At 37.1% G+C, this 15020-nt stretch overlaps 1 protein-coding gene across 1 annotated transcript in view; it reads left to right on the forward strand.

The window, feature by feature from the left end:
* The window catches only part of SLIT3 (slit guidance ligand 3), a 315456-nt gene that overhangs the window by 179805 nt on the left and 120631 nt on the right, over nucleotides 1-15020 (forward strand). Inside the window, exon 5 of the mRNA XM_072145924.1 lies at nucleotides 11134-11205. Coding sequence (XP_072002025.1) covers nucleotides 11134-11205 — 72 coding nt within the window. The remainder of the gene's footprint in view (nucleotides 1-11133; nucleotides 11206-15020) is intronic.

The following is a 15020-nucleotide window of genomic DNA, read 5'->3' on the forward strand; positions in this document are numbered from 1 at the left end:
ATGTATTAATCATCACTGGTAGAAATTCCACAGGATCCTGTTGCACACAACCTTTAACTTCATGGTGTTGAATTAACATCATAAAGAACTGATGTCCTGCATCTCTTGATTTGAGCCTCCAGGCAGTTTTAAACCAGTCATCTATACATATCACAAATATAGAATTTGGCATTGTCTTGATTCAACACATTTCCTAAAAATAAAGCACCATAAAAGTGCAATCTCTGGAGAACACATCCACAAAGTTTATGAATGTTTCTCTGGTTGTGCTGAAGTAAAAGCTTCTACTGACAAGTTCTTCTCTGTACGTAAAAATGTCATTGTGGAAGTGACGCAAGGATGATGGAAAGAAGTAAAAGATGCAGGTGTGTTCCTGCATAGTCAGCAAAACGTCAGACATGGCACTGTGACAAGGTGATTAAGGGGTTTTACCATCTCCGGCATTTATAATATCCACAGGTCGTGTCCTGAAAGCCAAACTGCATCTTGAGAGCAGACTTTTGCGGCTGAATGGAGAGTTTGCCTAGCATGTGTCTATGGTAACGCCATAGCAGCTATGTCCTGTCCCTAGGTAAATAATTCTCATCCCTGATGATCCTGGCGTTGGGAGTTAAGAGATCATATCATATTCATGAGGATAATGGGATGGCGTTACTTATAGGTCTTTGGAATTATTCATTGTACTAGTGTAAATATTCGGTTTCTACAATATTTGGCATAGATACTGTTCCATACAGTAAATGTATACATCCAGTATTTCATCATTCAGAGTCTATAATGTTTCATATTTACAAGTTTGGATTGAGCTAATGTCTTTGCAGTGTTCTTTGTTGCCTTGACAATATTGTAAAAATATCAATGTGCAGATCTAACATGGAAGACTAAAGTGCTATCTATAATTATTGATGTTCTGTCCATCTAGTCCATTACATGATTGCATTTGAGACCCTCTACATGTGTTTTCTCCCCCGCTATTCATTAGATTTGGGTTGTGTACTCAGCTATCAGCTTGGCATCTGCTCTGTTTCTGTAGAAGATCAGCTATTTTTGCTTTGCATTTTTTTAGTTAAAATTTAATATGATATAACACATTGGGGGGAATTCATTTAGACTGGCATTTAGAACAGCAATCTTAAAATTCCCCTCACCAGCGCTCCTGCACCAATATTCACTAAAAGGCTCGGGCCTCTAAGTGAATATGGGCGCAAACACCACCAGTTGCGACCTGTAGACCAGATCAGAACTGGCAGAGTTTCTTATATAGCCTTCACCAGTTTTTCGGCAAATAATATAGTAAATGTGATGGGCCTGGCCTGCCCTTCACTTGCCCCGCTCCCCAGCTGGTCATGCAGATAGGAGAAAGACAACATTGTCAGGGACAAGGAGATTCATGTGGTTTTACTGTCAGTTTTCCTCCATTAAGTTTGCTTCACATCCCTATGGTTTTACCTGACTAATCAGTTCAACTATTTCTATGTGTTTATGTATATTTTATTTTGATATCAGGGACAAAAAGGATGGAAATGTTTCATGACATTACACAATCAAGGAACAGCCCGCCCCCCATTTCCCAGCACATCTTTGTAGGAGAGGAGAAGGGTAGCATAAGCCCTTTGGCTACTTCCTATTCACTTGTTTTTATGTGTGCACAGGCAGTCCCCGGGTTACATACAAGAAAGTGTCTGTAGGTTTGTTCTTAAGTTTAAGTTTGTATGTAAGTCGGAACTGTATATTTTATTATTGTAACCCCAGCAAAAAATTTTTTGGTCTCTCTGACAATTGTATTCAAAAAATTTTGGATTGTCATAAGAACCAGGATTAACAATAAAGCTTCATTACAGACACATTTGATAACTGTTACAGCTGATTAATGTAGCCCAGAGCTAAACTACAGTAAATTACCAACATCCAGAGGTCTGTTTGTAACTAGGGATCGTATGTAAGTCGGGTGTTCTTAAGTAGGGGACTGCCTGTATATGTAGAGCAAGTAGTAGTTAGAGGGAGGACTGATCCACCCTGCATTCATTGAGCATATATACTATGGGATTAAGAAGGACTATGACTATACAGGTATACTATTGTTCCTGTTGAGGAGGCCCTTTTCTCCTGTGCTTAATGTGCAGTAAAGATCCTTTCACACAGGCCATTGTGACCAGCACCTATTTGTAAGTCTTTTTATATGTTCTGTGCATAAATTTATGGGAACAATGGATTGTTGGTACAGCTTTTCCCATGCAGTTTGCATTATTGTTGACAATATATGTTTCAGATAATTGGCGCATGTTAAAGACCCTTTAGTCACATACCAAATGGACATTGCTCTCTTTAGTAATACTATATAAAATGTAGACTAGTGCAAAGCAAGGTTACACAGTTAGTGCCTGTAGCTGGATGGTCGTAATGTAATATTATAAGACAGTCTAGTCTTTCTATTTCTTGTTTAACTTGTGCCAGTAAACAGCACTGTATATCGCATTTGGTTTGGGTATATTTTCACAATTTATGTCACAAGCTTTACTGGTAGGGTTAGTCCAGGATAAGGAGATCCCTCTGCTGGGTTCCACAATATTCAATGTGCGGCACTGCGAAGTTATTGCTATTCGTGCTGAAGTTTTACAGTGCAAAATAAATGGCTTTTAACTGATTTTATATAGAGCCATTGACAGCATGTTAAGGACAAATGTGGCATCCTATGAGTTTTGATAGCATAGTGTTCCAGCCAAGTCTTGTTGTACTTGGCTGCAAGTACAAGTCTTGTACAAGTACAGCAGGATTAGGTGTAATACGTTATAGAGCACTGCACAGTATGTGGATTCATATAAATGACATAAAATAAAGCACCATGTAGTGAGCAGAGTGGTAAATGTTATCTAGATGTCTTGTAGATGTCTGGTCAAACCTTTCCGTGCAGATAACTCATTTACCTTCAGGGAAGACTGGAGACCGTGGGATGTAGTGACTCAGTTCAGATATGGCGTTTACTGTAATCGAATGAGCAAACATGGAGCATTCAGGAAGCAGGACTACATGGGGATGTGTGCACTGGATTCAATATGCTCATTGTAGCTATGCTGGAACAATAACCAGAGCTGCCAAATTGATATTATTTCTAATGAGGTTTCAACCACAAATTGCTTGAAATGAGTATTTTGGCTCCAGGCAAATGAACTATCACAAAGCTTATGATGGAATCGGATCAATCGTTCTGGTAACATGTTACATTATTTGCAGGAGCATGTGTTTAAGTGTGTATACAGTGTGTGTTATGTAATGTATATTTTATGTGTGTAACAAAGTTTTAGAAACACACTATGTTAAGGCATCCTTTTCTTGTTCTAGGATAAAAGAAAGATAAATATAGTATATATCTATATTTATATTCACACATATACCAGTATTCATAATTTCTTGTAAGTGCATTATATACAATGGCTCAAGCTCGCAATGTTCTCATTTATCAAAAATCACATCAATTTTTTTTTTTTTAATTTTAATTTGTCTTGAAGACAAAGGGGACATTTAATAGTGTTTTATCAGTCTCTTTTGTTAAAAGATTTGAATAGGTTAATATCAAATTTTCCGTCACTTTGACTCAGTAATATTGCAAAAGAAAAATTTATGACTGAGCTTCTCATAAGCCTTAATTACCATTTTATTATTGAATGAAATAAACATTTTCTTTACACCGGTGTCTGAAATGAGAAAGATTGAGATAAATCTATCAACGCAGACATATCCAGAAATAAATATGTCAAGCCGTCGTTCTGGTTTGGCTTCCTGTGTCACGGATTTCTGATAACTGGTAAAATACAACCTTCCCAAATGATGCTGTGTGTCTTATAGTCTCGTAACATAGATTTTCTAGCACAGTAGCAAGTCTTGTTTAAAGCACAAAGGCTATATACCGGTATATATAAATATATAATATTTCTTATAGTTTATTCGACAAAGCTATGAAAAGTTTTCTGTGTTAAATACACAAGTAAATAGTAAGCTGACAATGCAATAGTTAATGTATATATATATATATCTATGTGTTGCTGCTTTCACTATCCGCTCCCACCCTTTCGCTCAGTAGTTTGAACGTCAGCCAAAAACCCTATTATGGCAAGTAATGGCATCCTCTGGCATAAATCTAATTAAGCATGGGCGATTTAATTAAGGTATTGACATTCTTAATTGATACCTAGACGACAAGGCCATTTTCATAACATTTCCATGGGCTTGCTGCTAAAGGAAAAAAAAAAGGATGTCTGAGTAAAAATGTTATGGATTCAGCTCAGCCTTGTCATCCCCAAGGAGCACTTCTTCCCACTTACCTTGATTTAGAGCCAGCTTGTGTTCTAAGTGGAGATCCATTAAATGGACCTGATGTATGCATGACTCAAACTTGCGTCAGCTCCTCTTATGATCAATAGCAGAATATTTATATTAATAAAGCACTAAGCTAATTAAATGAAGAAGTCTTCTGGGAAAACTTAAGACACTTGGCAACCAGTAAGGAATAAATCTATTTTGATGTATCGAAAATCAAGTCGTTGCAGAAGACCCCATGTATCGTGGTTTCGGAGATTGTATGCAATGTACACTTATCACTCAAGGTTAATGTATACACAGAAGAATCGCAGAAGGATAAAAGTGTACATGAATATATACAGCAGGTATTTATGGTCCATTGTGAAACACCCACTTTTACCCTGTTCTACCTGTGCTGACCTCTACATGCCTAGATTCCCATTAACTCAGACTGCCGATGACCTTGCCTTTCGGTGCCACACAACTAATTCTTCCTAACTTGGGTCAACTGTCAGTGAATAGAAACTATTCCAATCCATGTGCAGGGGTTAAAGGGGAATTCTGGCAGACTACTTAGGCATTATCTTTAGAGGCAGAGATGAGCAAATCTATTCAGTGATTCTTGGCTTCTATATGAACCTGGCAATTTTCAGGAACCGATTTTTATCTCAATATTTAATCATATGCTTTAAATTAATCTTGTAACAGAATTTTAACTGAAAATGAAAGAATGTGTAAAAAATGTACAGAAGGCATCTGAGCGTTTTCTAAAAAAAAAAAAAAAGTGCTCTTTGATTACTGCATGGAGTGCTGTAACTTAAAACTCCATTGAGTATTAGTACATCAAGGTGTCAATGTCACCGGAGCTGAACCGGCTTTAGGAAACACAGGTTGTCAGCTGTATCTTACCGCTGTGTTAACCAGTCAGATGCTGTGGTCAATACAATCACTACATTTACATATTTACATGCCTCCCCCATCAGCAACCTTCACATTGTTTCAGGGGGATGCTGATCATTGCTTGTTCATGTACCTTAGGGGGACAAATAAAAAAAAATGTTTTTAAATAATAAATAATAATAAACTAATAAAAATGCCCCCCAAACACTAATGCATATAAAAGTGACATATAACATTTAAAAAAGTGAAAATCACCATACAAACCCCACCTGTATGGAATGTAATGGCCCCTACAAAAAAAAAAAACATGGCTTCAACTAGCTCTATAGACTAAAAATAAAAATGTTATGCCACTTGGAAAATGGAGTAGCCAAAATTATAGTTTTATTTTCCCACATTAGATTTTATTCTACAAAATTAGTAAAACATGAGAAAACATATAGAAATTGGTATCGCCATAATCATACTGGCGCATGAAATAAAGATAACTTAGGTTATACAGTGAACATAAAAAAAAAAGTTAAAAATCATTTACAGAATTGATTTTTTTTTCTACTCCCCCCACAAATAAAGTTAATACATTTTCATCAATACGGCAGAAAAACATATATTTTTCAGCTAACAAAAATGCACCAATGTACCAACTAAAAACCACTTAATTCTGTAGGGCAAAATTGACTGCTGCATGGCCTCCTCCCTTTCTGGGCCTTGCTGTGCGCCCATATAAGTAACGCTCTCCAAACTTGGGAGAAATTGTAAAACAAATTCTGAGGTGGGTTTTCTCTTTTTATTTTTGTGAATATGTAAATTTTAGGGCTAAATGAATGCATTACCAACAAAATTAGATGATTCTTAATTTTGCTTCCATTTTGATTTTAATAGTTTGCAGATTTGCAAATGGGCTGATTCATATGGGTTTGTTTCTAATATTATAAATGTCAAAGCTCATTTGAAAAAATTATCCCCGCAAAAGTCAATTCTGAAATCTTCTTGAAAATACGGAAAAGCGATGATTCATTTGTAAATCGTAATATACCATTAACATAAAGTACCCGATGTGATGAAGAAACCGGCTCACTTTCACTTACTCAAGTATTCAAAAGTTATAACCACATAAAGCAACACATATCCGATTATAAAAAATGGGGCTTAGACTTCAGCTACAAAATGGTTGCATCCTTAAGCGGTTATAGGAAGAGCGGTGGTTTTATAATAATTTCCTGGAAAATTGGAACAACATCGGTTCGGACTGAGTAGATCTAGACCCATATCAAATCTTTTGAACAGTTTGGTGAGGCTTTTATGCATCAATTCTTTGAAGCTAAACAATTCGATCGGCAACCATTATCTCTATTATAAAGGTATCTTTATGTAGTAAACCTAACATATTCTTCTGCAGTATGTAACATTTAGCAGCTCTACCTTGCTGTGGTATAACAAGCAATATATTCAGTTCAGTGGGTGGCCAGTATTTCAGCGACACATTTCAAAGTCTACCACTTTTCCTATTTGCTTAGATACGTTTAGATTTGTCATCATGGAATTTTGAGTCTCTTGGGTTTCTCTCCATTCTCCTTTAGGTTTAAATAATTAAAATAAATGAGATCACTCAGGCAGCATTAGGCAGAGCTAGGATGACTTCTGGAACATGCAACATTGGCTGGAGAGGAAGATATGCTCATTATAGCATAGTTCTAGACACTAAATCATGACATTCTTCTACTAAGATCTTATACCCTCATGGTCAATGGCGCAGAGATAATTTGGCTTATTAGCAATGGGCTTGTAGACTACTTTCCATCTCATGTTTTAATGACTATTGTAATTATACAGTAGATATAATGTTTTATATAAAGTCCAAGTTGTGTATTGAAAGATGTGTCCTCTTGTAAAGTCATCTTCACTTGTCATTCAGTTTCCAGACAAGAATTGTTTGTAATATCATGTCAGTCTCCATTACCATTTTCAGCACGCTCTCAATTCCTCCCAAGTGCCGAGGCCGCCTCCTTGCCCTTCCGGAGTAGGCTGACTGCCTGTTTTATACCATGACTCACACATATGTCCCCATTCTCCTCTAGATTTTCAAAGCTGGTTATTAATTTGGTTTCTTGCAAATTATATTTTCTCAAACTAGACAGAGAAGTAAAATGACATCATCAATAAAACCATGAAGGTTACTAATCTCGGAAGATGTCTTTGCCCTTTATTTAGTCATAAGGTTTATGGCCCTTCGAGAACAAAACATTGCAGTTTTAGTAGAAACAAGCACTGCATTGTGTTTTATGAAATATTGAAGTACTGATCCGAATTTGAGGTAGTTCACACATTTACAGAGTAAAATGGAGTTTGTTGGGTTCATTGTAATCCTGTTCCTTTGACACTAAGAACAACTTTTCAATGGCTAAATTTAACAGTTACTTCTGCGCACCTGCTACATACTGAAACTGTAGCAGACATGTGGCAGTAGTCTAGAAGGAAGCCACGGCCACTGTAAACAAACAGAGATTGGCAATGACAGTTGTCGCCAGAGGGGACCGGGAGTACCTCATCTCTATTTACTTCAGTGGAGAGATCAGCCCAGGCTTTCTAATCCTGGACAAAAATAGAATTCATTTACAGTAACAATTTTATCAATACCCTTATTAATCCTCTTTAACCCCAATGCCCATAAATATTTGACTGCAATGGACACATGAGAAGAAACTAAATGGTTCCCATTTTAGAATGGTAGTTGATTTTAATGGGAGTCTGTCATAAGAATTTAGGCCCACTCACCAACTTGTTCTTCAGGACCGGATCACAATGATATTCTTCTACATCTTGAGAGACCCAGAATTATGCAGAAGAACATCTTTGAACAGTGACCTGTGGAGGTGGAGATGTCCCATCCTGTCTTAAATAATGGACCATGGGACTAGTAAATCCTAAGCTATCTTCAGCATCTGCCACCCAACAGATGATGCACTTGCACATGTGACATCAATCAAGCAATGAAGGGACATCTCTCCACCTCTGTGGCTTGTTGCATTTGTATGCAGCTTACAAAGATCATTTTCTCTTCAATGCTGAATCTCCGAGAATATAGAAGAACATAATTGCATTTATTTCCTTGCCCTGGAATCCTCACGATAGGTTCCCTTTAACCCATTTATGACCACCCATCATAAATATATGTTGGGCGGCTGTGAAGGGGAGTATGGAGAGGGCACACGGATCGAGCCCTCTCCATATGCCCAGTGGTCAAGTGTATTACACAACTGACACCTGCTGGGAACTGCCACGGTCATTGCTGGCACCAATCAGTATCGATGAAAACGTCATCTTATCCAACAAACAATTACAACTTACACAGCTCGGTATACTAAAGTAAGAAAAAGTTACAGAGTTACGGCTACGCAAGGCATTTTAAAAAAATTTTTTTATAGGTATTAAGACAAAACTAATGTAAACTATATAAATTAGGTATCTATGCGTTAATACTTATCCATAGTATAAAGGAGAGGTTGCTTTTTAAATGCACAATTAAAAGCATAAAAATAAAGCCCATCAGAATATGGCTCAAGTGTATTGTTTTACCAATTCCATCGTATTTGGAATTTTTTTCCAGCTTCCCAGTGCATGACACAGAATATTAAATGGAACCAATAGAAAGTACAGTTTGTCTTGCATATGCCAAGCCCACATATAGCTTTGTAAGCGAAAAATTAAGAAGTTACAGCTTGTGATAGGATGGGAGTGAAAATCAGAAACTCCAAAAAATCCCAAAAACTTGGTTTTAAAGGGCTTAAGAGCACCAGTCAACACTCAATACTGGAACAGGATTTCTTCTTTTAATTTAATTATGGCCTGTCTCTATTCTTATGGATACATTCCTAAATACATGTTGACATTTGCCTTGTCAAGAGGGAGTGTCCCTATACAGTCAGCAGTGATTGGACAGTGTTACCCAAAAGGTAGCACACATAAACATCGAATGGCCCAACACATATTTCTTAGATGTTCCAGATTTTTTTTTTCAATTTATTGTCCTGACATAAAGATGTCAGGAGACATTTACAGGTATCCTATAAAAGCATATTTCCTATTTGAAGAAGAAAAATGAAGCTAGAAGATTCCTTTAGTTGACAGACATACAGTAAATGCTGTATGCTCAAGTTTTGAGTTCTACAATTGCTTTATAATCTAAAGAGTGTTGACATCCTTTGTTATACCACACAAAATAATCGTATTTGAGGACCCCTTAATATGTAACATTCATTTGTAATTGGAAATGTTCATAGTTAGCTTATCATGCAAGTGGTGATTTATTGTGAATGAGTAAAGCATTTTACCTCACAAACAATGGAAGGTTAGAAAACAAAAGCCATTTTAATCATGACCAAAATCCAGAGACATAAAATAAAGCACCCATCCCTGAACTTTTGTCTTGGTTGCATCAGTAATGCTATTAAAGCTGTCATTTGTCAGCCTACTAGAGGTATTTATGAAATCAATATACAGTCCTAAAGATTTATGGGTAAAGTCTGGGGACATTGTCTCCGTAGAAAGCAGAATTAATAACATTTACAAGCAAAGTGTCATATAAAATAGATGAGTTTGGTCTTCTGTTCAGTGACATAATACTTAAGACAGAAGATACAATATTATATTTTTAAACTTATTTTGTATTCTATAGGCTTTATAGGCACACTTAATTAAAGAGCACATGTTCCAGAGAATGTTACATATGTCTACATGATCTACACAAGGCATAGCAATATAGTCTATTTCATATGAGTGCATACATTGAATATAAAGGGGCTTTGAAGACCAGGGTGTTCAGAAAACCCCTTTGTTATATGAGATGTCAGTAAGTATAACTATTCAGTATAGCACAAGCTTAGAAATCCTTAAAAAATCCCTTGACCATAAAAAGGCGTGGCCAAGTGAGGTTTAATATACGCCACTAGGTGTGGCCTAGTGAGATTTAATAAACGCCACTACGTGTGGTCTAATGAGGTTTAATATACGCAACTAGGTGTGGCCTAGTGGTGAGTAATATAAAGTAAAGAGCACCTTCAGTATCATATAATATCTGGGCTCTAACATCACTGAATTTTAATGTCTAAAATATGCTAATGACCCGGAGGTGCTCAGGCTTAAGCCGGGTTCTGCTTTCTGATCACTCAGACTTCTGGCACGATGACGGCAGCCAGCAGTCTGCAAATCTCGTGGAGCTTTGCTGCACAAGGAGTCTCATTGTGCAAGATTTTCAGACTTATATCACCGGCAGTGATCAGAAGGCGGGACACGGCTATGTTGGATTTCTGGTGGTAGATGTCATTTAATAACTTCGGAAAGAAAAGGGGAGAGCAGTACAATATGGGCATCATTCTGTTTTTTTTGTTTTTTTTTGAAAGGGGAAATCACATAAGAGAATTTAGTAAAATCCTTATCACTTTAAAGTTACACTTTAAGGAATGTTCAAATATTAAAAATGAGGATCTGCCTATCACAGTACATAATCCCATGACTACCCCCCTGGGGTGTATGCCATCTGGGTCTGGAAATTTGTCTAATTTAGGGGTTTTAAGTTTAGAGTTGAAGTTTACAGTTGTGGTTACTGTTACTTAGTTGATCTTCAACCAGTAATTTTGATCCTCTGTCAGTTCTATTGGTTAAGAGTACCCCCTCCTTTGTTGGGTCCATTTGTGACAGGTAATGTCTTTTTGCTCATGAAAAACCTTTTTGCCTTTTTAAGACCTTCAGGTTTCTGCTTCTGATCTTGACTGATGAGGAAATTTAAAAAATTAAAAAAAATTTACGGACATCCTACCGCTTTTCATTCTGCAGTAGTCAAAGACTCTATGAAAATATGTTTTATGCCACTATAAACGGAAAAACACTTCTTTGGAGCTGTAATTATAACATATCTATATCATATTTTGTGTTTTCCAGAGATTTAAGTGAAAACCAAATCCAAGGCCTCCCAAGAAAATCCTTCCGCGGAATAACTGATGTGAAGAATCTGTAAGTATTGATAATAAATCCACATTTGTGACAGCTTTAAATAATTACTTAGGTTTAAGTAAAATTTCTGGACAGGAACTTGTATAAATGTGTGGGACTCTCAGTGAATTTAAATTACTTGGATCAATAAGGCTTAACTTGTACGGCATGTAAATCAGATATCAAGATCCTCCAACGGTAGCTGACTGAGGGACCAAAGCCAAACGTCTTGACAGAGACATGGCAGCTATATTTCTATGGAACATTATTGATTACAATAGATACAAGATCTCACCTTTTTTCTTTTCTGTCATGGAAAATGAAAAATTATTTGAATACCCATGTCATCTTTTCAACGTCTGAATATTTTTATTACTAGCTGTCGCTCCCAGTGTTGCCCAGGATAGTAAATAACTGCTCTTAGCTACCACAAAATAGAATGGGTTAACAAAAAATATTTTATATGAATCTATAGACTGTCGCTGGCAGTCTCTTTCGGTGGCTGTATGTCGCTGGCAGTCTCTTTCGGTGGCTGTATGTCGCTGGCAGTCTCTTTCGGTGGCAGTCTTTCACGGCTCAGCTTCCAACGGCCAGCAGCAGCAGCAGACAATGGCTCCTATATATGGTGGTTAAGTGGATTTTGGAAAGCACGGGGGTGGACATTACGGCTAAAAAGAGAGCGACTGTTCAGAATTTGGTGATTGTAAATCCGACGGTACAGATTCCTTTAGCGGACACACGTACAAGCATACACACAAACACATGCATACATACACTCAGCTTTGTATTTTAGATGTATTTTTTTTAAATTAAAAGTAATAAAAATAACAGTAAGCTATAGTTGAATCTGATAAAATAGAGGCTATTGAAATAATAACTCAAGAAATATACAACAGTAGAAGCACAAAAAGTCAGGAGAAGTATAAATGCAAGGAATATCATTAGATAACTAATACACAAAGAAAAAAATACATTAGAGAGGGAGATACAGTATTGACATATTTGGGTAACGGAGTCAGGAGCTCCACGTCAGTACATTTTAGCCAGTGAAAACCTTTAAAAAAATATTTGTCATCAGATCTGACCATATAAAGCTGCAGACAGTGCTAGATATTCGCTCTGGAGATCAGAGTTATTATACCACCGTGTGTGTTGTAGCAGCAGCAGGAATATAAAATGGCTGAAGCCACTTGGTTACATTTTCCTGCATTTAGACATAAATACATGTGCTCTACAACATCAAGGACTTCATGTATCGGTGAGGTCACACATGCATTTTCAAACGCAGAACAACTGTTGAGAAGAGCAGTTTTGCCGAATTACATTGCGGTCAACATTGTGTATACAAAATGCATGTGTTAACACGATGGTAACACATGCGTTGGCACCACATTATAGCATGTGTTTTATACCACTATGTTAACACATTAAGACATCCATTTTGTAAATGCAATGTTTACAGCAATTAGGCAAATCTCCTCTTCTCAGCTGTTGTGAAGCATTTGAAAATGCCACGTGTTAACGAAATGTGCGAACGCACCCACAGGCATATAAATGTCAGTGTGGCTTTTTACAAAAGCATTATTAAAGTGTTTGCGTCCGTTTTCTGTCTGACTTTGCAGAAAACGGACGCAAGGACAATGTTACTGCTTAGTCAGAGTTTGCGCCACATTTATTACTGACGTGCTCCACAATTTTGTCTTTGACACATTTCTGCAACACGTACAAGTGCACCAAAAATAATGGTGCAGACTTTCAAGGCAGTGCAGGGGGCGCCAGATTAATAATACACAGCGAGTTTTGATGAATCTGTCGCACTCTGCCAAACTGCACATAGTAAACACTGCATTGGTTTTGATAAATGGGGCCCATTATGTCCGCTTTGACATTTCCTGCCCATCACAATCCATTTCCCTAATTTCTGCCATTTTAAAATATGTCTTCTAATTGTATCATAGAAAATTATTTAGAGTCTCCTAATCTTATAATTTCCAATAAAAACTGCTACAGGGTAAAATGGCTGCACGTTTCCCCCAGGGGCCCATGATTTTTTTGTTATGTGCCTGTGCACACTTCTAAGTAGCGTAGAGCCACAGATGCAGATCTACAGCAGGACATGGATTATTTCTGTGGTAAAACATAGCTAAGACTGATCAGAGACTGAACTTCACTTCTAATAAAACATCCAGATAGCTCTGCAAAAGGGCAGATCTCCGTGTTTTCATTCTCATTTGTCCGGGCATTTCATTTCCATTCATATAGCTCTATAGTAAATTCACTTGTTGGACGTCTTGCCCGGTCATGGATTTGAAGCTGTCACAGGGCTTTTATCCTTCTAGAAGTGCGGTGGTTTTAATTAAACTACTAAATAGCTTCATGACCACAGTGAACTCCAGCATCTATATCATTTTTATGACAGTCACTCTCTCCCCTGCTTATTGATTTTCTCATTTGGTTCATTACAGTAAATTAAATGCAAACCTTTTACACAGAATAATTCTGGCTCTGATCTGAAATCAGAGGTCAGCAAAAACCAACTTTGCCAAGACATATTATAATTTTAGACTGATTGTGGGGGAGGGAACGGGAGGTTTTATACAAACTTGTACTTCTTCTGGGTGGAAGTGTGCCATTACACTTGATCATCATTAATGCAATTTCCTCTGCAGAGTTGGGCAGAGTCCAGTGCTTTCTGTGACAGTAAATGTGAGAAAGGTCTTTTGTGATACAACTAATGGTAAAGAAGATCTTCAAAATATAACAAATGAAACTTTTTGCTTTGCCCCTCAAATTTAGTGGAAGAAATATGACCATTTAAGCTTACATCATAAATCCAAACAGGCTTACTGATCTCCCCAAAACTGAATACCCCACAATAAGATAATTTTTAGCATTTTTGGATTATTCATAGTTAGGGGAGTTTTATCAAGCCAAATAGTTGACATATTGAGGGCCTAATGTCTAATATCTCTGTCACACCAAAAACAGTATGGTCTACATATGTTACAAATGCCTATCCATACCTCAAAACTGTGCTCCCTAAGTGGTAAGTGGTATTCCCCTTGAGACGAACAAAACATTCCAAAGTTTTAACTCTTAGAATCCCCTTAGGAGGTTAAGTCTAAAAAACAAAGGAATCTTCTGAAATAATAACAGAAATGTACATATATTAATAACTTGTAGCTGTCATTTCCCTTATCATATTTGGCTTTAATGTTTAATACTTTCCAGTAAAAAATATGACTTCTATCATTTCTGTCTATTGTTTCTCTTGGGCCTGAAGCCCAGAAGAATAACAGATGGTTATCGGTCAAAAGAGTAACTAGGGAAACCAGGAAAACTGCCCAAATTGCTATGGAGACAGTCATGTATCTGTTCACTGTTCTATTGCTCATTACATCAGCTTGCTCTGTCATGAAAAGAAGCTTGAAAATGTTTGCAGAATACAAAGAAGTAGACATGTAATTAACAGTCTTGATAAATTCCTTATATATCTATGTCATGTCCAACAAGGTCAAGATAGAAGTAAGATGTTAATGTGCAGCGTGCATTACTAGAGGAAGATGTAATAACACACCTGATTCACATGGACAGATAATGTCAGTCATCGCCCACGTGCTGTTACAGAACAAGATGTAGAAGGTGCAGGTGGCGGACAAGGACCAAGCTTATACAATCTTCTAAGTATAATTGTCTCCCTAGAAAGCATCGAGTAAAATGGAAAGAATTTTACAATGCCATAGACTGGTGACAACATTCAAGCACAGAATACAGGATGACACATGAAGTGTGGAGCAAATGGATGGCTCTGAATAGCAATTCATCTGCAATGGTTA

This window comes from Engystomops pustulosus, chromosome 4 (assembly GCF_040894005.1).
Source record: "Engystomops pustulosus chromosome 4, aEngPut4.maternal, whole genome shotgun sequence".
Classification (NCBI taxonomy): Eukaryota; Metazoa; Chordata; class Amphibia; order Anura; family Leptodactylidae; genus Engystomops; species Engystomops pustulosus.